Source organism: Protopterus annectens, chromosome 4.part0, assembly GCF_019279795.1.
Source record: "Protopterus annectens isolate FY-2018-M chromosome 4.part0, PAN1.0, whole genome shotgun sequence".
NCBI classification, from domain to species: Eukaryota; Metazoa; Chordata; order Ceratodontiformes; family Protopteridae; genus Protopterus; species Protopterus annectens.
In genome coordinates, this window is record NC_056733.1 from 259,159,779 (window position 1) to 259,186,162 (window position 26,384).

General features: G+C 38.0%; 1 protein-coding gene across 2 annotated transcripts in view; it reads right to left on the bottom strand.

The window, feature by feature from the left end:
* Positions 1 to 21,465, bottom strand: part of FBXW8 (F-box and WD repeat domain containing 8) — a 1,953,337-nt gene extending 1,931,872 nt beyond the window's left edge. For both annotated transcript variants that reach the window (XM_044068251.1, XM_044068250.1), the window contains exon 1: positions 20,246 to 21,465. In XM_044068251.1, coding sequence (XP_043924186.1) covers positions 20,246 to 20,926 — 681 coding nt within the window. In that variant the 5' untranslated portion in view covers positions 20,927 to 21,465. The remainder of the gene's footprint in view (positions 1 to 20,245) is intronic.
* Between the last annotated feature and the right edge of the window lie 4,919 nt (positions 21,466 to 26,384).

Consider the following 26,384-nt stretch of genomic DNA (forward strand, 5'->3'; position numbering starts at 1 on the left):
GAAACATTGCATTTAAACATACAGTTTCTAAAGCAAAGATGACAATGAAAGTTTTGATTATACTAATTATAGATAAAATATTTCATTTAACAGAGACAATTTCTGCGATAAACAGTGTCATCATTGTAAATCTAGAGTAGTTGTTTATGCATGGCTTGATTCCTGCCAAAACCATGTATGGTTAGTATGTTGATGTTCATGGATGCACTGCAACAACTTTCATATGACTGATAAATGAGTACGCAGAGTAGGTCGAAGTAGGATGGGAGATGAGCAGTTGGGATTCAGATCAGGATGTATCACAACTTACCCAATGTTTGCAGTGAGACAGACAGTTGAGAGGAATCTAGAGATGAGAAGAGTCCAAGTGACTGTTCTTATATTTGAAGAAATCATATAACAAGGTTCCAAGGACATGTTTTGGGCAGTCCTGTGGTGGTTTGAAGTCCAAAAAACAGAAGATAAGATTAGTGCAAACTATGTACAGGGGACCCAAATACTGAAGTATGAACAGTGTTCAGTCTAACTAAGGGGTTCCCTGTGGGATTGGGTGTGCTTCGTACTAGTGATGGGCTACATTAGCAAACAGGTTGATGGGGATAGATCAACAAAGTTGTTGTATTTATTTATTGACAAAAAGGGGGAGAATGGAAGTTTAAAGTGTAAACTATATAGTTATGAGAGAAAGAAGGTTAGCAGTGCAAGTTATGTAGGGTGGCAGCTAGAGCATTCCCACTGTGAGGCTAGGTATGAATGAAGAGTTTTTTGAAGGTAGAGTTAGTAGGGGTAACACGAATGGGTGATGGTAGGGAGTTCCAGAGTCGTGCTAGACTAAAGGATAGAAGGTATTTGCCTGGTGGACGAGCTGGTTTGTGTATTTCAAGAAGATTTTGGTTGTTAGACCTTAGTACTCTGTTGGGTAGATACATTTTAAAGGCAGAGGAGAGGGAGGGACAGATTGAGGGGTTGAAAATAAGCTTGTGGACCAGAGTGAGTTGGGTACAGATAAGGTGGTTGGGTAGTTACAGCCAATTTATTTTGTGGAGAGAGGAACAATGGTGAGTAGAGGACCTCTGGCTAGTGGCGAACTTGGCGATTTTGTTGTAACAACATGAGAGTAGATTTTTCAGAGATGATTGTAGATTAGTTAGGAGTGGAGATTATTATTATTTTAGATTCCAGTTTCAACCTATGCCATGTTGATTGTTGGTGTTCTCAGAGATGATTGTAGATTAGTTAGGAGTGGAGATTATTATTATTTTAGATTTCAGTTTCAACCTATGCGATGTTGACTGTTGGTGTTCTCATTGTGTCATATGGAGTCCTTTTGGTAGAGTGCATAACACCGGGAGCAAAGACAACCAAAACTAATTCAACGGTGATCCAGTGGGGATGGGCTTCTAGTACACGGAAAAGAACACAAGGCAACTTTACCTGTTCTGCAGGACAAGAATGCCCTACAGTTAATATGACTGTTAAAGGAAATGTAACTATTTGGAGGGTGAGGAAAAGCCATTCTTATGTTCAATTACTGGACGACACACAGGCCATAGTGGTGATTCAAAATTACACAGATATAAAATGCTGTATGTATGCAAGTTTTCTTGTATTCTCACAGTTTGTTTTTTTTTTTAATGAGAGTCAAAAAATGAAAAATGAGATTCGACAAATTAATGGTTTTATAACTCTTTATTAGTCGACAGTGGTGGAGGGTTAATAGTTATCAGTTATTGTTATGATTATACATCATTATCATTATTTTACAGTATATATTATTGATTCATATTTTATTACTTAGTAATTTTAGGTCTAGATACGCTACCTTTTAGACCTGTTTTATTTAATGACAGTATTAAACCTATACTGAGTAGCCTAAATTTATGTTATATTATATGTTACATGTCATATTTTATATTTCTATATTATTATTTTTATTATTTGGTGAGATATGATTAATATTATATTATTTTTCTTGGGTAGCTGTTCTAGTTATTTAGATACTTAGGACAGTATGCATTAGTTTTACTATATTTATTATAACCATTACATTAGTTATTTTACTTGAAAGCAGGCAAGATACAATGTATGCATAGGTAATTTTTGATTAGGAAGCGTCGCGCTTCCATTATTAGTATTTATGCTGTAGGTTGAATATTGTTATTTTTATGTTATTATATATTTTACATATTTATCTACTTTATACAGTTTAATAATCAAAATATTGGGCTTTCTTCTTTCAGTTTCAAAGCCTGCTATTATTACAGTCTTGGTGTATGAATTTTTTATTTTTTTATTATGTTAATAGAGAATTGCAAATGCACCTTAGTTAGCTGTGATCTGTACCTTTAAGGAGCTAAAGGGAGAGCAAGGGGCGTGGTTAAGTGTTTCAATGCTGGTATTTAAACTCACTTGTAATGGTGGGAATGTTTTGCTTGTCTGAAGAGGTTATTGCAAGGTACTAACAAAAATCTTTTACAGTGGCTTAATAAAATTTGTTGTTCTTCATGTTTTTTACGTTTTGGACTGGCCTGAGTCGAGTTCTTGGCTTTTGAATTAGCGGTGGTTTTCGCTAGTTTGTTTAGGGAAGAGGTCAGAAGAAGCTTGGCAGTACGAGGTGTTAAGCTGAGTCATCATAACTTGGCAATACGAGTTGTTGTTGTGATGGCTCGGCTTGATATCTTGCCTTCACACCTTTGCTAGTTTGATAGAATGTTTACATATTTTAGAGTTGTTTATATCTTTGCTAGTTTGATAGAATATTCTTTTGTTTTATTTTAGAGTTGTTTATATATTTTAGGGAGTATGATCACAGGAACTTGGCAGGCTTACTGAAGCATCTGTGGGTGACTGGCCACCACCCCTGTTTGCTGTCACGTAGTCTGTACTTTTCCTGTGAGAAGGGAACATTCTAGTTATAGGACATGTTTGACTTTTGAGTAAACAAGCAGCCTATATAAGATGGGGTCTCACAGGGGTCTGGTTTGGAGTTCTCCATGGAATGGACGCATTGCCCGGGCCTGTTCCCAGTTGGAATCTCCAGCCAGATACCAGGTTGTTTTGGGCTCCCCAGTCTACAAGGCAGCTGCGATGAAGTGCCAACCGGTAATGTATTAACCTTTTTTTCTTTATCCTTTAGAGAATTGAACTGCATGGCTAAAGTGCTGTCTTGAACTATTAATTCTATTTAATTAAAATTAATTTTATTTAAAATGTTTAAGTATTTAGTCATAGCACACATAGGGGCAAATCTTTTTTAGAGAAGTGTGTTACATTTTTATATAATTTATAACATTGATAATTTTTAAATGTAGTTTAGCATTTTTAAGTTGATTTTAAGAAGTCTTTTAGTTTTTTAACATGGTTTGTGATGAATATTCATGATAATGATGTCTTAACAATTTGTCTTTTTGTATTGGTCAGTTGCTTGTTAGGATGCTATATAACTCTGAGTTTGACTGTTAGATCCACATCTGTTGGAGTTTTAAAATGAAAATGCTATGTTTTATGTGGCTGCGTTCATGTGTTTTATTCTTTATTAAAATCGGTTTATGGACTCTCCTGGCTGGTTTTGACTCCTTGGTACCTTGGACTTGGTTTCTTGGTGTTTGTCGGGTGCCAATTTGCCTGTTTATACAATTATTAATTCTATTTAGTTACTGTTTTATGCCACTAGTTTTGTTAGCTGAAATATGCTATTAAAGTAGACTTTCTGTTTAAAAGTAGAAAGTAGAAATAAAGTTTGTCAATAAATAATTTCTGTAGTGTGTAGCAAATTACAACCTAGACATAAACTGTTAGAACACTTTTGTTAACCAGGCATAAGCTTTCATATTACAGCAAGAAATTTCGGAGTGTATATTTACTGAGATATTTACATAAATATGAAAACATATGCTTGATTGTATAATTAACAACAACATAACATTGAAAATCTCATGATGAATGTAACTTTCAGTGCAAATATCAATGACAGCTTTCAACAACAAAGGTTTCACCTGATTCCATGCAACAGTTTGTAAGCCAAAGTACATATGGAAATATTGCTTGTTTTCATAATTAACAACTAGCAGTATCTCCAATAAAGTGTGACAAACAGATATTGACAAATTAATTTTCCTGTTTTGCAGCATAGCATTTCACACCATATCCCTCAACAGCATGTGGGACTCTCAATTATGAAAACATGAGCATAAATATGAATAAGTGGCAAACAGGGATTGACTTCTCTACTGCAGGATATCCTAGATTAACAAGGATGCCAAAAAAAAAAAACTTTAATGTACTCTAGCACCTTGGCAAAAAAGCTTTCAATGAGTAAAAGACCATTACTAGAAACAGTATATATACATAAAAAATCTAAAGCACGTGATCAATTAACCAATTAATCAATTGAGTTATTACATTTTTGTCTTGTTAAATTTCATTATTAACTACAAAAAAATTATTATCACCGAATCCAGTGTACATCCATGGGGGTCCCTTTTGCCTCATGTATGCTATGATGGCCCTGTTTGAAACTGAGTACTTATATAAGCATGATTTTATGAATAAATATGTTATTTATTATTTTAGATACATGATGACTTAATATTTATTTGTCATGATGGTTATAATGAAGTTGATCATTTTCTTAAGGAAATAGATTTAACTTCACTTTCGATGCTTTACAGTTGGGAAAAGTTTATTTTTTGGATTTAAAGTTGCAAGGCTTAAGTAAAGAACAAATCATATATACAGGAAGTTTTTGGATGGAGGATAATACCTACATGGGGGTTAGTTGTCTTCCCCCACATCTAATTTTTTCTTTACCCTATGAGGAATTGTTATGCCTATGTAAGTTATGCAGTAATGAATTAGATTTGTTTAATGACGTAAAAAGGGCTGTTGTTTATAACCAGTGGATATACTAATTATTTCGTTTTGGAATCATTTTGGAAAGTTATGGGGGAAAGGAGTAATAATAATATGTATGTGAATTGTAGTAAATGATTAACTACTTCAAGTAGATATATTATGGTTGATAACATGATAGATAAAAAGAACATTTAATTTGTTACAACTTATAACTTATTTAGTGAGAAGTAAATCAATTGGCTTAAGTAATACTGACAGTGAACTTTCTAAGACTCTTAATAAGGTTCCTTTTATTTCCTATAAATATAGTCAGAGCTTGGGAGATATGCTGCTTCATAGTAGTTTTCTTTCCCCCACTGTTCAAAGCCATAAACATTTTAACCCTTTCCTAGTAGGTATTTTCCCTTGTGGGAGTTGTTCTTATTTGTCAGTTTATTGTATTGTTTTTTCAAAAATTAATAATATCAGGTTTAAACCTGTGAATATATTCAAATGCATGACTGAGGGCATTATTTACACCCTTAGGTGTCCAGGTAACCTCTTTTATATAGGGGAAAGTAAACATCTTTTAAATTGAGGCTTCAAGAACATATTAGGGATATTAAGAAGCAACGATTAGAAAATCCCATAGCCTTGCACTTTAAACATAACCATCACAGTGAGTTCTCATTATTACAGGGTACCATTCCTGAGCAGGTGATAGTTAGGTTTGGAGAAAATACTTTACTTAAATATAAATTATTATACAAAGAAGCTGTTTATATTTTGAAGTATGGTACTTTAATACCTTTGGATTTGAATTTGAAATGTAATTGGAAATACTTGATTTAATTTTGCTGATTGTTTGATTAATTGGGTAACTGATCATGTGTTTTACATTCTTTATGTATATATACTGTTTCTAATAATGGTATTTTACTCCTTGAAGGCTTTTTTCGCCAAGGAGCTAGAGTACATTAAAGTTTTTTGGCAAACTTGAGTCTGCAGCCTGTTGTTTTTTTATTTTATTATATACTTCAGTTGTGTTTGCTCATCCTAGATTAGAAGTCTTAGTGGGACTAACCTGGTCAACAAAGGATATTTAAATTAAAAGTTTTAAATTAAATCCACATCTCTGCCTTAATTTCAACAGTCTTTCAGCTTTTCCCGGTTAGGGGTCGCCACAATGGAACTCTGGCCCGCTAATGATTGGCAGTGGATTTTTACGGTGCCGAGTTGCCAGCCCGACACCCAACCTTCAAAGAAGGGACATCCATTCACACATGTACCTACCTGCATGTCTTTAATGTCACTCGACCACAGGGAGGACAAGTAGACTCCACACAGAAGGCACTCCAGCCGAGAATAGAACGGGAGAACCTCTTGCTGTGAGGTGACAATGCTAGCCGCTGCACCACCGCGGCCCTGCCTTAATTTCAACAGTAAAAAGAGGAAAATATTATGCATGCTGACAGTTTTGAACAGTTTTTATGGTAATTGGGGGAGGGGAAAGTAATGGGACACCAGAACGGCTGGGGAGAGCCTGGTTCATTCCCCTGCCTAGGGCCCTATTTGACCATGATCCAGTTCTGCCACTGTGTGCATCTGAGACCCTAGCCACCATCTCTGTCTCCAATATCACATCATATGTAGGAAAGGATCAAACTGTATACTCCCACAAGACCTTAATCAACACTGAAACAGTTGCTTTCACTCCCGTATCCCCTGCTTGTTCTAATACTTAATCTTCCAGAAGTGTGGATCTAAGTTAAGAAAAATTATCCCATGCTCCTTTAGCTGTGATGTAAACTAACTGATTATGCAACATATTTTCCCCACATTGGAGCTTGCGATGTTACTGTAATACTAGAAAAGAACCAGCAATGCCTTAAAAATGCCTTTTCCCCCAACATTTTCTGTTAAAATATCTCAGAAGCCATGTTAGAAAAATGAAGAAAAAAACAAATGTTTGGACTGCTTATAATAGGCATCTCTTTCCATTGGACACTTCAAAACATGTTTCTCCGAGCTCACTATGACAAAGAAAAATCCTTTACCCAGAATGCATGCTGTGGTTATGTTAGTACTAAGGCAAAATTTGGTCTGTCCAATATAACTAATGGGTCAGAATTCCAAGCAAACTATTACCTAGGTGCAACTGTGACAGAAGGCCCTTCAAGAAAGTGGCCCCAAAGGAAACCATGGACCTGGAGATCATGTCTAGTTTATACTGTCTGACTCAGATGCGCAAAGTACACCAGGCTGCTACAGCATAAATCTCTTCCACAGAGGAGTTTTTGAAGAATGCTGCTGAAGCTGCTATTGAGCTTGCTGAATAAGCTTTTGGCCTGGAGGGCAGAGAATTATTGTGCACTTAGTAGAAAAGATGACTTGACACTGTTCACTTCTAACCTTTTTTTTTTTATACTGTTGTGGGAAGTAACTTGATTCAATGAATTACTATAGCTCTGTCTATGTGCCCCAGTGGTTATGTCCTAAAGCTATTTTTGCAAATTGAATATTTCATTGTTAGGTTTTGAAAATTTTAATAAATGCATTTGAAAAAAAAAATCTATTTATGTAATCTCATTACTTCGTCTTCACTGCCTCCACCTACACTTCCCCTACATCTCATTCTCTGGAATTCCCCAAAAGCTATACAATTTGTGCTATTTTTTTTACACACTCAACTCTCACAGCTGACATTCTTTCTCTAAAAGTTGTACTATACCCTACCCTGATCTCCTCCTCCCAAGAGGAACAAACTGCTGTCCACATTCAGGAAAGTCTACAAAACTAATTTTACCAACTATGTAGATGGTTTCACCAAAACAAACCTACAATAAATGCTTAAAAAACTAAAATATCCTTATCTGGCACAGCCCTAACTTACTGGTATTCTTCTTAATCATCTGTTGGCCCCCTAGGGAAGGACAATCAACTCAGAGGAGAATCATAAACATGTTGGAATCCATCTAGTCATAGTCCTTTCCTTCCATAAACATATACAGATTACACTTACTAAAGTCTTCTGCAGGTTTAAGTAGTCCTATAAATTCACAAGCCACCTTGCTGCTGAATCCAGACATGTCATTGCAAAATGCACATAATGCATGCTCAAACCCTATTCAAATACTCCTTGTCACTGAAACTCTCACTAATCTTGCCCTTCTCAAAAAAAAATATATATATATACATACATATTGTACTGGACAATCAGCGCACTTACCAATGCACTGTTATAATCAATCATCATCAAGCCACTTTTCTCCACATTTTTTTCCTACATGGGGTTGGGGTGTCACGTTAACTGTCTGCATCTCTCTTGATTCATTCCAAACTGAAAGAGGCAGCCAAAACACGACAATAAGAAGCCGACTATTTATTAAAAATAAAATTAAAAAACAATCAAACAAGGCCAAAGACTTAAAATTCAGTAAGCGCTTTCACATTCAAAGGGAATGCTTCATCAGACTGTTAACTGTTAACTTAATTGGTACCATTTAAAAGCTTTAACATTTCATTGTCAAGCCAATCACTATTCAGCTCATGAATATTGAATGAAAATGATATAGTTCAAACACCTTATGGGTAATTTATTAAAAACATTTTTAAAGCATTTTAACAAATATAATATAATAATCTCACATTTGTAAAGGTATATAATATATATATATATATGTATATATATATATATATATATATATATATATATATGAAATATATAAATGTATATATACAAAAAATATATATATATAAAAATCTGATGATCATGTGTGTTGATAAATATAAAACCATATGCATTAGGAACTATATATACACATAAAAAACTTGTTGGATATCTTTGTCATGATTTACAAAATCTTTTTATGGATTGATTCATTGCCATTCTCCCACCCTCTTCAACAGTCATGCCTGACTGTCACAGGTCTTCACTCACACAATCCAGCCACTTATTGCTGGCACACTCATTTCCTCTTGCTTTCTTCCTGTCCTAAATCTTCTTCACTAGACTGTCTTTTGCTTTGTGGCACATGTGCTTAAACCACTGTAATCTGTTCTCTTTAATCTTCTCTGCAACTGGAGCTACTTAACTTCTGCTCTGATTTCCTCATTTCTTCACCTATCCCACAGTGAGCTCCTACAACCCATCTTGGGCACTTCACCTTCATCACCTCCAGATTCCTCAACTGCTCTTTTTTAACTGTCCAATTTTCTGTAACATACAGTAGCTGGTTGCACGACTATTTTGTACACTTTACAGTTAAGCTTCTTTGGCATTACTCTGCTACACACTACCCCTGACATGCTCAGCCAGCTAGGTGCAGCACCTCTGTTTCTAGCTTTGACCTCCTCAATTCAGACTTCCTTTCTTGTCAACCACTCCTCCCAGATACTTGATATTGCTAATCTGTTCCACTAGTTTCCCCTTCTATCTCAATTCTCAGATGTCTCTGATTTCCTCCATTTGCTGCCATTTCAACTGTCTTATCTGTACTCAGTTTCATCCCATGTGCCTTCCGTTTTGCATTCCATTCCTCATCCTTTTCTGAAGTTCTTGTTCAGAGTTTGCCTGCAATGCCACATCTGCATAAAGCAACTTTATCTGTTCCCTTAGACCTGTTTGCTAATGCAATCCATCACCAATATGAACAGCATTGGGCTCGAAGCTGAACCCTAATGCACACCCACTCCCACTGGGAACCGTTCTGTGAGCCCAAACACTGTTCGTACTTGTGTCACTGGGTCCTTGTACATAACCTGCATCAATTCTACCAATATTTTTGGGACTTCAAACCATCACAGGATTGCTCAAATCAGCTTTCTTGCATCATGGTCATATGCCTTCTTTTTGGGAACACTCAAAACTCCCCAGCCAGAGATGCCATTCAGTTGAAATTAGTAGCAGCTGGTGAAACATTTGCCTCAATGCAAATACAATCTGCAAAAAAGGAAATTTCTGTGCATACTGAAATAAAAGCTATTCATTAAGTCTGACCTTCTTGAAAAGCTTGGGTCTGGTGGTTTACAGGGTACAAACTACTTACTGATTATTTAGTCCCACTGGGAAACCCCTGAAAGGGTGGTACTGGAAGAAGTACCTTTACTGAAGTGATCACACTCCAAGTCAGGAACTGTTACTAGACCTCTATGAAAGTCATGGATTGCTTAGAATGAAAGCTAAGTTTAAATACAAGAAGGCTCACAAGTGCATAAAGTGCCAGAATAACTGGGATCAAATATCAGTGACAGAGTATGCATTCATGCCATCAAACTCAAGGCTGCAGTTTCTATACACCTTGATCATGACGGGTGCCAAGCTGTCAACTCACCACTTGGAGTTAGCCTGGTTAGATAGCTAGTTGGGAAGGTGGCTGACAGATCTTGAAAACCCAACATGTTGTTGGGGGGGGTTTCAAAACATCTGTCAGACATTGTTGCATGGAATCAGCTCCCTCCTCCCGAACAGCTTCTCCTTTTTACCTGAGGAACTCAGGGACTTGCAATCCAACCAGACTCTGTTCAAGATCTCAATAATCAAAGCAGCAAGAAGAAGATGTGTCTGAAAGATGGCTGAAGATAGTCATGTCAATAATCCTAGGAACCACCAAAAGACACTAGCAGAGAGAAAAGCCATAAAGTTACAGCATGAAATGCTAGTAGTGAGGGTGAATACATTGATCTGTCACATACTAACTAGACAGAAGGCAGCAGCTGTAGCAGCAACCAAAGTAAAAGCATAGGTGTGGAAAAATTTGCTGAGGCTATGGAAAATGATTTTTTTAATGGTTTCAAACAAGTTCTGACAAAACATCTTTCAGTTCTGGAAGGTTAAGAGGAACAATGCCCAAAGTATTCTATGCAGGAAATTGACAAAATATTGAGCTCAAACAGAGACATTGCTGGGAGATGGAAAAAAAATCTGAAGAACTCGGGAACCTGGTGGACATTCCCTGCTTTGAGGAGGCAGTGCCAAAAGCAACTGGTGGGACTGGGTCCATTTCCAAGGTTGAAGTCACTGCAATAATTAAACAGACAGTTTCATTATATCAAAACTGCGGGAATGGGGCAGATCTAGCTAAAAGTGTTAAAGTCACTGGATAATATCATAGAATGATGAAGACAATTATAAAGCTCTCAAATGACCAAGACAACCGTGATAGTCCCACTTCTAATGGCACAAGCTGCTGCTACAGGCCATTCAAACCTGGTATCTAGTGCACACTACTGGAAGACATTAGATATTGCTGGACAATGTTGAGGTATCCCAATTAATATGCATTTTCACTGTTGCTTGGAAGACGGGGATATTACCTTCTGATTGGCAATAATCACATTCCTCAGCCACCTTGTCAAATCCCATACTGGGATGTTGGAAAGGAGAATAAATCCAGCAATCACAACCATGAGTCAGGAATAGCAGGGCAGTTTCTGTCTTAGCCAAGGAATAGATAATCAACTTTTTATCTTTGCAGAAATAGCAGTGGCAGCACGAAAGTTTTTCTTTCCCATATGTGATTTCTGTCCTTCATGACTCCTGCCCATCAAGCCCTTTCTGAGGTACCACTTGTTCCCCTACTGCCCCCATAAAACCTATACTTCACATCATCCCATGGGGGTCTCTTTTCTCCAATAAAGTTTGCTTCATGATGTCTCACCCATACAATCAGATGGGTATACAGGGGCAACAGCATTAGAATGGCTGTCAGCTAGGTAGCCAAGAAGAATGCTTTGATTCCACCAATTACCATTCATTCTCGTATGCTGTTTTACCTGCATACCTGTTTCTCCTGGTACAGTACTCATCCCAATAACCTTAAGGTCATGCTTCAACCCATTCTTGACTGAGGCTGCCTCTGAATTGCCCCCTGTCTGAGGAACTACCTAGCCACACCATAGCTATCCAAGTCATGCTACTGTAGTGAACTGGTGAAGGGAGTTCATTTTTACTAGCCCTAGATCAAACTCTGTGGTGGCTAATGGGGGCACTCGTATCACCACAACAGCCCACAATGCTTTCTTCTTATTTGTGCATGCCCTCATCTATAAGCTAATTTAAATCTATTATTCATGGCTTGGTAGTGCCAAGACATCTCTAGTTATGCTGCTTTCTGGCACCCACAAACTTCTGCTTGCTGGTGACAAGCGCATCAGACAAGAAACATCAATGGTTCAACAAGAAAGAGCAAGCCAGCACTGACCATTCGTTCTTATTCCCAAGTTGGGAGTTGGCTCCTTCATTCCCCTGTGTAACAATTGAAACTCTTGAGTCATCAGGGCTTCACCTCTTTATGCCACAGCTCTGATAGGGTCATGGAGGTTTGCCATTACTATGTACAAATGTTTTGCATAGCAGAATAAGATCACATACCCTAGACTGCCTTGAAGAATATTACAAAACTATGTGATGACACCTTCTGCTGCTACACACCACTCAGACTCTATACCTAATAAGCACTAATTTTATTGATATGCTTGACACTAAGTTTATGTTCAAAATGCCTGTATTTATACATTCAGGATAGGCAAAGGACTCCACAAAGCCTCATCTCCCCTCGTTTGTGATTTTTACAGCCACAAGATCTAGTAGTACCTGTAGTCTGAAGCTTATACAGTTTGTGAAGTCATGAGTGTATCATTGCCATTTGCAGATGATGCTGCCCTTTTAATATCAAACAAGTGTGACCTCCAGCATATCATGGAGTGGTTTACTGCTGAGTGTGAACACCAGGAAACAGCTCCAAATCAGAAGTTGTAAGTTTATCCAGGAAAGAGTGGACTGCTCTCTACAGAAGATTAGAAAACAGTTACCACAAGTGCAAAAAATTATATATGTTGAGGTCTTGTTGGCAAGTGAAGTTAGAGGGGATTGAGTGGATCACCAACAGAAGGATGCAGTAGCAGTACTGCAAGTGATGTACTGCACAGTAGTAGAGAAGTAACAGCTGAGCCACAAGCTGAACTTCTCAATTTACAAGTCAATCTGTGCCCCTACATCACCTATAGTCACAACCTTTGAAAAGTGATTAAAGCAGGTGAGAATGTAAATGCAAGTGGTAGAAACTGAGTTTCCTTTGCAGAGTAGATGTGTTCATGCTCAGTCACAGAGTAGCTCAGCAATGCAGGAGGATCTCTCACTGCAACCACTGTTTTTCAGGGCTTAGGGGGACCAGGTGAGGTGGTTTGGACACTTATGACAGCATGCTCCCCCCCCCCCCCCAAGTCAGGGTGTCTCCCACAGGAGGTGTAAAAAGTGTGACCAACTGAAGTAAGGCCTTAGGGTAGATTCAGAAGATACTGGAGGGATTACATCTCTCAACTTCTGGCAGAACACCTGAGGATCTAGCAGAATGACCCTGGGTTCAATGCAGAGGATAGAAATGTTTGGTGTGCTCTACTTAGCTCACTATGACAATGACACTCACTCACCAAGACGAGCAGTTTAGAAAATGGATAGAATCACTGTGAAATACAGTTTTACTACAGGGAGAGGAGTTAAAGCTGCTGGGTCAAAAGATATACTAATAATAATGAGCAATATACCATAAAGAAAAAACACAACAGTTCCTGAAAAAGAAAATAGACTAAAGCTCTTCAGTAAATCAGTCTGATTTACTTATAAATTATACTTCTGCATCAATGAAGAAACCTTGTCATTTAAACAAATGCTTCCCCATACAAGGTTTTCCAGCTTTCTAAATAAACTTTACAATGCCCATTTAAAAAATGCTCTTCGCTGCAGAACTAAACCCCCAAAATCCATGCAAGTACAGACTACCAAATGCAATACATAAAAGCTTGCTTGTGTTTCACCCCTCAGTGGTGAAGTTAGACATCCCTTCAAGAACTGAACCAGAAGTGAGAATATATATGTTGTCTTGGCCACCTTGATGCTACACAATCCAGGGGAGTCTTTTCATCTCCTACCTTTTGCAGGAACCTCAGAATGACAGAAATTGTGAAAGTCATACAGAACACACCCTAACTATCCTGTAGGCCTTATCTAAAAATTTTACAGATGGCTTCATCTTGTGGATGCAGCACTTTAATTTATTAAAGTGAAAGCCTAGGGGCTGAGTTGTAATACATAGTCTGACACTATGCCATAAACAAACTTTACAACAAAAGGAAGAAACTGTTGCAGAAAAGAGGAAAATCCCAGGATGCAAAAACCTCCCTTATCAGCCTCAGTAAGAAGCTGAGATCCCTCATAAAATCCTCCAAAGCTAGTTAAGAAAATAAAATTGCCAAAGATTCCAAAGACAACCACAAGGCATTCTATAACTATGTCAAGAATCTAAATGGCAATGCTCAGATCTGCTCTGAGCTACAACAGAATGGCATTAAATATACTGATCCCAAGGATATTGCCAATATCCTGGCAGATCGATTCAGTGCCAACTTCACCCCCCTCTCACCCCCTAAATGGCCCATCTCAATACCGGAAGATTGCCAAATCCCAGTAATAACAGCCACACAGGTAAAAAACACACTCTCCAAAGCTAAGAAAACAGCATCCATGGGACCAGATGACATCCCGGACTGTGTACTACACGAACTACAAAATGAACTGACACCTCACCTAAGTGTCATGTTTAATCTTACCCTCACCTCAGGCTTTGTGCCCACTGAGTGGCACACAGCTACAGTTATCCTACTCCACAAGGGGGGATCCACCTTGGATCCCAGGAACTACCACCCCATCAGTCTGACGAGCCTGATCTGCAAGGCCATTGAATGTATTATCATGGAACTTATAAACAAAGACAATGGCAACCTTCAAACACTGGACCCCACCCAGTTTGGATTTGTGAAGGGCCGACCTTGTCTCCTGAACCTGATTGACTTCTTTGAATCAGTCTCCAGAGCTGTGGACGAGGGTAAGGCAGTCCACACAGCCTATCTGGACCTTGCCAAGGCCTTTGACACCATCCCCCACTCTGGAATCATAGATAAACTTACTAAGCTAGGCATTAATCCCTACGTCACTCGATAGGTTGCTAACTGGCTTACTGACAGAACCCACACTGTAAACGTAGCTGATTCCAAATCCAGCTCCAGACAAGTGACAAGTGGAGTACCTCAGGGTTCAGTCCTGGGACCTATCTTGTTTGGCATCTACTTCTCTGAAGTACAGGCCAACAATAAGGGACTCTGGCTAACAAAGTTCGCAGATGAGTGCAAACTGGGAGCCATTACTGAATCCCCAAATGATGTGGATACTCTACAAAAGGGCCTTACAGAAACAGATGCTTGGTGCCACAGCCATGGGTTCAAGCTCAATGCCAAGAAATGTATAGTTATCCCCTTTGGGAAAAAACATGTACGTGTGAATTACCATATAGGTGGCAGTACACTAAATACTGAAAGTGTGATAAGGGACTTAGGGACACAGGTGGACAGTGGTCTCACCTTCAATAAACACATTGCCACTACAGTCAGGAAATCCTTCTATGTGGCACACCTCATCACTAAGGGCTTTTCATCCAGAAAAAAGGAGGTCATTGTCCCACTGTACTCATCCCTCATTAGACCCATTATAGAATACAACGCCCCATTTGGTATGTACCCCTCAAGACATCTGCAACAACTGGAAAGGCTGCAGAAATACCTCACTAAAAGAATCACAGGCCTAAAGCAGATGATCTATGCTGACCGCCTTAAAAAACTCCAGCTATACTCTGTCGCATATCGTCTACTCCGAGGCGATCTCTGCTTAACATACAAGGCCATGTCAAACCCAGAGCTGTTGGACATGCTACACTTAAAGAAATCCCAATCCCTCAGAGCCACACGCTCCAGGGATCGAAACCTTGTCATCACAATAAACAAAACATGCTGGAGGGATAGGTTCCTGACCCAGAGACTCCCAGACTCTGGAATAGATTGCCCATACATGTCAAGCAGAGCACCTCTTTGGCCCTCTTCAAAAAGAACCTTGATGATTGGATGGGAGAAAGGAAATTCAGCCCGGGGATCACGTCAGTCACCCTGCTAGACAGGAGTCCAGGGAAGTAAATAGTGTGAGAAGAAATAGCCAGGGAATTGTTATGGCTAGGCTTGTATAGGGCCTAGGGCCAATAGCCTAGTACCAACCTATGAACCTATGAACTACCAATCTGCTCAGCAGGTCTGGCAAAGCATTCCACTCACCCAGAGGGTGTACCACAACTAAACTCAAACCTGGAGTGACTATCTGCTTCTAGACCTCCACAGATATCCTGCACAACTGATAAAGGCATTTGCTTCTCTGAATACCTCATAACTGCTGCATTGTCCATTTAGTAGAGAACATCAAATCTTAAGCTATTATGGAAGACTCTGATTGCAAGAAACGACTGACAACAGTATGTTCACGTTTACATGAAGGTCTGTTTGTGTTGGGGATGACATTTTTTGTACAGTGGATGAACATAAGCTCTTAGAGTGCTATGGAAGACTGACTGCTAGAAACCCTGCCGATAATGTTTTCATGTTTACATAAAGTTCTACTTGTGTCGGAGGCCACATCATTATCTGCACAGTGACTGAAAAATAAATATTAGAGACATCACCAATAATGTCTTCATGCTTGCATGAAGATCTGCTCATGCTAGGGATCATATTTGCTCCATCAGCACAAACTCCACAGACAGTGATCACGATCCCTCTAACCCAGGTCTGATGCATCACTGATCAGTGTTTGACCAGGGGCAGGACTCCTGAAGGGGATTTCCACATTCTGAAATGGCAGGAAACGCAGCTATGTCTCTTTGAGCAAAGCAGGAATAAGAGGGATAATCTTGAACAGTAAATTATTCCTGACCCTGCAGTATCATGACATACCACAAATGTTTCCTCAAGTGAAGTCTTGAATCTTGAACCATAAGAAAGCTCCTTGAAATATGGCCAGGAACATTTACAATCTCCCTGCCTGAAAGTTCTTTCTGAAGTCCTCTGTAAGAACAACTCTCCCCATCTTAAAATTCAAAACTACAAAAAGTACATCTTACCCCAGAGCTGGAGCAGGTGTGGTTTCTTCTCATTGATGGTAAATCTCAGGAAGTTCAAAAAAGGAATCAACAAGCTCAAGTGTTCAAAAACAAGATCTTGAAGCAAAGTAACTTGAAGACAGTTGTCTAAGCAGGGGAAATTTTGGAGATACCCTCAACTTGAATACTGCTACTGCCAGGGCTAAACATCATTTATATCACAGTAAAGCCATAAACCAAAAGGAAGAACCCTCAAATGATGTGCCAACTCCTTACTTAAAATATCAGAAACCTCACGTGGGACATAAACACTGATGTACCCCAACAAGTATCAAATCCAGATTTACTATTCACATCTCCTTCAAAAACACTGGAAGAGAAAAAAAACTAAAGAACTGAACACTTTCACTTTTAAAAGTTTAAAACTGACAGACTGAAAATACATCCCGTTCATCTTGTCTTATGGGCACCAGGAAGAACACTGAATAATAAATCACTCTTTCAAAATCAGAAGGAACACCGTCAACAACCTTCTTTCTTAACAGTAACTTTTGTATGGATCCTGCCCTCACCTCAAGAACCCCAGATCCATTCAGAATTCAAATGCAATTTGGGAAGGAAATAAGCTTAATCCATACGATCAATTGTATTAAAAGAACATTCCAGCGCCTCTCACACTTGAATTTTCTTCAATCCATTTACCACTAATTTTGATACGATGGGCAAAATTAGGCAAGTGGATCCCCTGATTTGCAGACAGAATACCATGGTACAGGGAAGTAGAGGATTTAGAAAATCAATGGAAAAAAGCTGTTCCCAGACAAGTCACTTACTGGAGATCTTTTTATTTCTGAGGCAGAACAGGTACAGGATCTGAAGAAACACTGGGCTCAAACTCCTTCCCCTACCACATAATAATCAATGCAACCCAGTGTTTACTATAGTGTTTTTCACAAAACACTTCATAAAGCAAACAATATCAGCACCTTCCAGAATATCAATTACCTACAGTAGCTTGTCATTGAAAAGAAAAAAAATCACTCTTCCCCACATCTATTACAAAAGGAAATCTGCAAACTTAGACAACCTAATCCAAGATGCAGGCAATGCATTCACTATGGCAGAAAAATAAAATTTATCCTCCCTATTTTATTTATGTAATAAAAACAGCAGCAGTGTCACCAAACAGATCCCCAAGAAAAGTCTCAAGTTCTCAATCTAGCTAATCACTTTTTCTGAATACATCTGACTTCAGAAGCAAGCTTACTTCCTAGACATTACTACATACTCCGCATACATTAAACCATAACAAAGTGATATGTACATTTGTAAATACATGAAAACATACCAGAAGCTGTGCACTAGGCATCCAACATTCTAATATATTCGTCCCTTAAAGACAATCCATGCATGGCAGCTGTCTGAAGGAAAAAATCACTTGGACAGATTACTGTGCAAGACAAAAGATTCATAGCTCAAACTCCCATACATACTAATAAATGAACCTTTTTAAAAATGGTGCTGAAAGCTTTCATACCTTTCCATTACAATGGAAACATCGCAAGTTATTATTATCATCTGATACTGCAACTATAAAGACTACTTGCTCAAGTCTGGTACTACAGCAACAAACCAAGGCATAAAATCTACTAGAAATCTCACAATACTCTTTCAAACAAAAAAACGTGTTTTGAGCAATGTCAGTGTATTATAAAAACTCTGCTGGAACATGTTTGCTTAGATTCATATCAAGTGCAAAATTCACATCTCCAGAAGGTTTTCCAAAACATCCTCATCAAAATACTTAATTTCACTATATTTCTTGCTTCCATTAGTAAACTCTAAAAGGAGGGTGCCAAAACTCAGGCTCAGCCTCTCTGCATGTTTCTTAGTGAAAAGGCACTTTTCTGAACTAGACGCTGTTCAAGGCAGCATTTAATCCATAAGCACTAGAGATGTTTCTTTCTTCACCCCCCCCCCCTTTATACTTCATGAGTTTTGCTTGTACAGACATTATGACAGACATAATCAATTATCATAACAAATTAAAGTTAATTTCATCCTGATGAAAATCACAGTTTGACCTCCAGACACAACTTACGGAAATAAGTTAGCATGATCTCACACAATACTGACAAAGTTACCATAAACATTAACTGTGGGTTAAACTAATTTAAATATGCAACCAACAATAAAAACAGTATCTTTTTAAAGATTACAGTCTGAATGATTTATCTACCACTAAGGCATCTCTAACAAGGAATGCAAAATGACATTTCAAATAATACTAAAAAAGACGGAGAGAGAGAAGCCTTTCAAGCAGGCTGCAAAGGTGAATATCATTTAAAGGCCAGCTTCCAACAAATCTTCAAAACATCTTTCAGCAATTAAAAGCTTGGTTATTCCTCAAAACAACCCCGCAGTCACATGATGAATGACCACTGGTAAAAAAGTTGGCAACGGTTGTTCTCCTTAGTGCTGAAACACTGGGAAAGACTAGAGATGCAAAAATGCTATTGAGAAATAAAACAGAACTGACTGCTTTATGAAACCTTTTCTTTTTAAAATTGTGAAAACAAGTATAAAAGTTATGTTATAAATTAGTAATACAGAAAATGGAGATGCAAGTGACTAAATGTTTAAAATCTTTCAAGCAAACAACAGCAGACAATAACAGTAGATACAACATCTTCAATGATTATAAAGCTCCAAGAAGATATAGCCTCCACAGAGTCAACCTCCAATTTCCCAAACGCTAGGATAGAAACAGTCACACAGCAATAATGGGGTGTACGTGTGTGTGTGTGTGTGTGTGTGTGTGTGTGTGTGTGTGTGTGTGTGAGGGGGGACAACATAGCTGCAGCTAAAAAAAGCTTGAACAGTCAGTGTCAACTCCAAGTGGCAGGGCCATATTGTTACTAGCAGATACAAGACTTTCTGAAGATGCATATTACACCTGCATCTGTATTAATGCTGCACAAGTGTCAGCTGCAATAATGATAATGCCAGTATTGCTATTACTGTAAATCTTGTTACATATCCCGCTGTATTTGCATATGCTGTTTCAGCGTGTACAAAACATTTCTGTGGCATTTCCTTCTTGTAATGCAAAGTGTTTTGTGCTCACTACATTGTAAATGTCACTTTAAGAGACTTGCATTAGGTTAACATAATGGTTAAGGTGTTTACCATACAGACACAAAGTGCAGGGTTTGATTCTCATAATGGTTTAATTGGATAGGCTTAAAATGGCCAAAAAGGGCAATTAGCCTAGTAATAATCGATAAACTTATGAATCTCAATAAGAATGATAAAACTAATGACTTAGGACATGGCTGTAATCAAACACTACTTAAACATTCACTTACCTGACTACAAAAATAAGTAAACAAAGGTTTTCAAGAATCCACAATTTAATTCAAAGTTAGAGAGAAAATTACCAGGTCTTGAATTAAAACATCTACAAGCTCTTCCCTCTGTGGTTTCAGATGGTGATTACGTGCATTTTTCACAACACTATGATGTTTGCTCCCACAGAACTTCTGCTCAGACTTGTTATTCTCCTCTTCAATCCGGTTTTGTAAAGGACTGGTCCTTCCTTCCAGCAAGCTTTCAGCAATATAAAAATAATCTACTTTCTGGCAGACATCAGGTCTTTTCACACCACGGGTACATCCCACTGATACATCACTGTCCATGCATACATATGAAGGGCTGTTTGTGGAGCAAAAAATGTCTTCATTTCTACTGTTAACGCAGCTTTGGCCATCACTGCCTGGAATCCGAGATTCAAAAACTGTATCTGCACCCACTTTATGCCTTCTGTTTTTGTTGCCTTTATTGGCTTTTTTGTCTCTTCCTCGGCTGCTATGGCTCAAACCACATTCTGTTGCAACTTGAACAGTACTTTTATTTAAATTGCTGACTTCGGCTCCAGATTCATCCTGCCCTACTTGCTCCAAATGCTGCGGCCAAATATCAAGGCACTCCCTTTGTTGGTGTGCTTTCTTCAGTCTTTTGCTAGTTTCGCCTTGTCTGCCTGGAGGGTTTACTTTCCTACCCTGTATTTCATCTTTCCATTGCTTCCTGAAATCTTCCAGTTCCGTGCCAATGTGGGTCATGCTGAAGTCCACACGACTAAGAAAAAGACCACACAGTTGTGTCTTCTGTAGGCTAAGTGCGGTTTGGCAGTATGTGTTACGGAACACCTGCAGTATTATTATGGTAAAATTGTTGTGATAAAAAACTGCTTAACATCACAAGAAAAAAAAAAGCAGTAGCTGGAGATAAAGAAACGTCTGCAAGCAGATTTTGCACATGAAAGTGGAAGTCTTTGAGAAAAAAATTACTTTGCAAAACAAGACTCAAGCATGAAGGGAATGAAAGTAACGACGGAGAAAATGATTTGAATGCGTAGTGTGGTGTTGTAACAGACATTTACAAAAAATCAACTCCAGTGTCAAGGGAAGCAGTTACTGCCACTGGAATAAATACTGCGGTAAAGATTTTGCCACATTGTTCACAATCCAGACGCAGTTGCGTTGCTCTGCAACTTTTTAATATACGCTGCAGCTGTAATCACGGGTAAATATACCACGGTCAAAATAAGAAAAACTTATATAATTGATCCCACAACCATGACTGCTGTTGACAATCCATCTCAAAATACCGTCCGACTATGAAACACAGGCTTCCTCTTTCTGAAAGGGATGATTATAAAGCGCCGTACCAACGCGCTTGCGGTGTATTTAAAAAGATTTTCTACAAGAGTACTTCACCGAGGCAAGATGATGAACGAAGAAACAACTTGGAAAATTATGCCTATCATGTTACAAAGCAATTATTAACAAATAGATTGATTGATGATTTGTTTAAACAGAGATTGAAAATTTCGAAAGTGTAAGTATTAGTAAATAATAACACGCATTATTAATTTCAACAGAAGCAGATATATTTTTTAAAGTTAGGAGTAGAAAACATAAACATGGCAAATAACATTAATGACGCAACCGCGAAGATAAAACAGAAGTAGAAACAAGATCAAATACTCCTACTTCTCAAGCGTATCTGATTATGAGGAACGTTCCTCGTTTTGGGTCTAAAAGTCTACCTTCATCTGTATAGCTCTGAACCAATTGGGTACAAATCCAGAAATTGTCAGGGACATTTTTAAAATATTAGTACTATTAAATTGAAACACTGACAGAATATGAGAATGTGGATTAATATGCATTTTCTGAAGTAAAACAAGTTTAATTATAACTATTTCGCTATTAAGTGTAATTCATCACCTTTTTTTCAAAAAGTCACCAGTTTTAAGAGGAGCAAAGCTAAAATTTGAGTCAAAATCACGTACATATGAGAGCTATAGAGCCTGTCACATATTCATAGTTAAGATTTTGCTTAAACTGATACCCATGGCAAATAATACTGAAGTATTTATAAACTTAGATATTTTATCCATCCAGTGAGCTTCCTAGATGGGAGTTGTATACATATTTCTCAGCCCTTCCATTCACAATTTTCTGTGTCCCCTCAAAGAAAACTGTGAATGTTTTATTACAAACTTAATAGCATTACACTAATTTACTAATGCTACCTACAATTTACGTTATTAGTTCTACAGATGTATGTTGATGCAAATCTTTTTCTATCAAAGTCCTAAGTGCATGTCACCAGTATTAACATTGCTCTTGATACAGAAACTTTGCAGTGCTCAACCTTTTCCTTCCAGAGTCAGAATACCTGAAAACATTGTGAATGAAGTGGCAATGATATTTTCTCTTAGCTGTAGATTTTTAAGTATGCTGACCATTTCTGGGAACCCTCAGGGCATGCACCAGTGTGTGTGTGTGTGTGTGTGCGCGCACGCATGTGTGTGTGTGTGTGTCTCTCTCTCTCTCTCTCCTTTTTTTTTTTTTAAGATAAGTATCCAGGTCATTCGGCACAAAGTCCTCTAGTTCATATTTTCACTGTTTTTGTTGTTCTCACTTTTTCTCTGTGCTACATCTACCATGGCTTCTAGAAACTGCATGCTGGTAGTCTGCATACTTTTATGTCACAAAAGAAATGTCCCTTTAATATATGGTTTAGTAGTGCCCTTTTCTTTTACCTGTTTTCCAGAGCTCCTATTGACCTAAACATCACAGGAGTAAGAAAATCTCCAAGGCAGCTCATTCAGCACGTTCATCGGTTAATAAATGGTTAGGGCTTTTAAGAGTGGAGTACCCATGCTATGACTTGCGTATTATAATAATCTTAATAAAAAGATCAATGTTTTCTAGAATCTGCTCTCTTAAGATCAATTTTTTTTTAGTATGTTTAAATAAAAAAAATCACACGTGTGAATTAAACTTTTTTTTTTATAAGTGTGCACACCCCAAGCATGGAAGCTGTAATAATAATAGCTGAGGTTGTAGCAATCAAGGACAGCAACATGGTGGAAAATTGGGTTGGCTTTAGGTGAAATGGAGGACATGGTGAAGGACTAATTAACATCCCTTCATCCTTTTGTCTCCACCTCCTCTCTCCTGAACACTTTCTGTGTCCTCACAGCCAAAACTTCAACATCACCAGCAAAGTTGTAGTTTACAGATCTTTTAATTAGCTCAGCTTGCAGTGGGAAAAAAATAAAGAAAAAAAAGTCCAATGGGCATGCTTTAACTAAGCAAGCCTCTAATAGAGACAGAAAACATTGACAAAACCTTCTAAATGGCTACTTGTTAATGAGACTATGGGTAGTATTCTACAAGGATTTCAAAACTCACTGTATTCAAAAAGGTTTCAAACTGCTAATAATGGCTTAGAAGTGGGTTGATAGTGCTACAGGTACTGTGATTGCTAGACTCAGTGATACCAGTGATTTCAAGTAAAAAAAAAAAAAACAGAATGATAAAAATAAAGCAGAAATACACCATGAAGATCCTGCAGATTCTACTTCAGTACATGAGCTATTCAATGAATTGGTGCTGAAGCACAAACATTTACAGATCTGGAGACACTGTATGACAGAGGACATTACCAATCCATACATACTCTTCAAGAATCACTTCCCTAATTATTCCTTTGTTCAGAATTGACAACTTAATTTACTCTCTGTGCATTTCTACAGTTTTCTATCAGTTGTGATTCAATCAAATGAGTTTGTCAGTTGTGTTAATCTATTTACAATTCAGTCAAATGGGTTTTCAATCAAATGACATAGAACCATATATATATATATATATATATATATATATATATATATATATATATATATATATAAATCTAACTATGGTTGCCTTGAGTGGAGAAACCCTTAGTTCTGACTATCCAAGCCTAGAAGGGTAGTGGTGGAAGTATAGCAGGTAATATGAAAAATGAAGTTTCAGCTGTAATAGTAATAGGTTTCACATCATTTTATTTTATCGTGTTTTCAGGTTCATAAACTGGTCATTTTCTGCAACTCATTCTCTGATTTAACTGACTAATATCTGTCCTCACTGGACCCATACTGGGAGTAGACAGGGATAAAGTCCAAGCTACAGGCCAGGCAACTCAAGGTCGATGCTCAGCTTGGAGGCCTGATGGTTCAGGTAAGGAGGAGTGACATGCCCATCCTGGGCGGGGGGGATTGGAGGACTGCATGTCAGGGCACACTTGTTCATTGTTCCCTATGGTGGAGACATTTGAGATATCCGCATTTAGTACTGCCTGGAGTAGGGCAGGGCACCCTACTGACATCAAGCCCTTACAGAAATGATACCCACTGCACATCCTACCATAGGCAGTCACTGATGTGCACAAGGGATTGGAACATAACAGAAAAAACACTCTTGTGCAGTAGTATGACACTACACCAGGTGCCTCAATATCTTCTCTGGCAGTGAACATGTATCAGAGGATGCTGGGGGGTTTGCTGTAAGGAAGTTTGGTAGACCCGGCAGACATTGAGTGGCTGTGAGATTAGCTGATGGTAAACTGTGGGGAGAGAAAAATTGGATTAAAAAAACGGTATCTGTTCTCACTAATGAACCAAGATCTAAGACCATAATGTAAGGCATCAATCCTGAAGAACTTTGCACGACTTTGAGTCTAGGAATTCATTTAGGACTGTTAAGTGTAGTTCATCATCAAGAATAAGTCTCCTGGAGCAGAGTTCACAAATTCCTTAGCTTTCTATATTTATTGGAAGTCTGTTTTTGAGTCCTTTGTTTTCTCTGGATTTTTGCTTTCAGCCCTACCAGGAATAAATCAAATGTGGATTTTAGTTCCCTCAACATAGGCTGGAGAAAAAAAGAAATTACATTCATCTGAGGAATAATTCTGTGAAGCTAAAACAACGGCAGCCTTATTTTCATATTCTCACCTTTCATCTTCTTACTCCTATTCTTCCAAGACTCTTATGGCCCTTTCTGCTAGGCCATTATCTGTAACATTGAAATGGTGCAGTGATGTTACAAAATGAATTAAATTTTCTCTTTACACATTTTACAAATTCCACACTGTTAAAACAAGATCCTTTATCAGATTCTAGTATTGCTGGAATGTGTTGCATGCTAAAATTCTGTGTTAGTTTTCTATAGTGACTGCAAGCTAATAAAATTCATGGCATTGCATATAGCAAAAGCTTGTACATGGAATGGACCAACTTAGTCTACATGCAGTCTAAACCATAACTTTCCAAGCTATTCCGTGCATCTAAATGTGCAGTTCGTGGTGATTTACTGTTTACTTGACATTTATCACACATTTATTTTCCCCAAGTCTTGATACATCCCAAAATGCTATGCATAGATCTGGTTAAGTAAACGTTTTATTCTCATCATTCCAGGATGAGCTTGCTGCAACATTTTTAGAATTATATACTGCACTTGTGGAAAGGCTACAACTGTAGATCCCTACAATACACCACCATGTCTGAAACTTACTAGTAATCTTCTAGAACTGTACGGCATAAACCCTAGACCAATTATTTCAGGCCAGACTTTCAAGGCATATTCATGAACCTGTGACAGAGTTGCATCTGTGTAAATCCACTGTTTAATTTTCTTAGTATTCGTTGGTGCATTTTCTGTCAACATCAACACCTGCTTAGTTATGTCCAAATCAGCTGGCTGTTCTGAAACAGATATTGTGCTTTATGCAACAGATTTAGCATAAGTACATATTCTGGGATTGAAACATATATTTTTGACATCTGGTAGAATATGAATACTAAATGCAGTTCCTTTGGCATACCTGTTTCTTCTTTGAACAAAGTTTCATGTTTAGTAAGTACTTTATAGTAATTTACATTCAAAATGCATGTTATTTATTTCTCCAAAGTGTAGTTGACGTTTTAGTGTAGACAAATGTAAAGCACTGTTTTGGGCCATAGCAAGCCTAGGTTGAGGTATCAGCTGTGAGGTGTGAAACTTTGGGCAAAAATGAAGAGAGACGACCTGGGAGTGTTTCTCACACCTAGATTGGGCCACCAATAGTAGAAGGGTGGGAACATGGCAGGATAACACAGAAAGCTGGGATTAATGCTCAAGGACATAAGTTTTAGAAGTAAAAAATAATACTACTGAGTAGTGATGATTATATTTGTCATCAGTA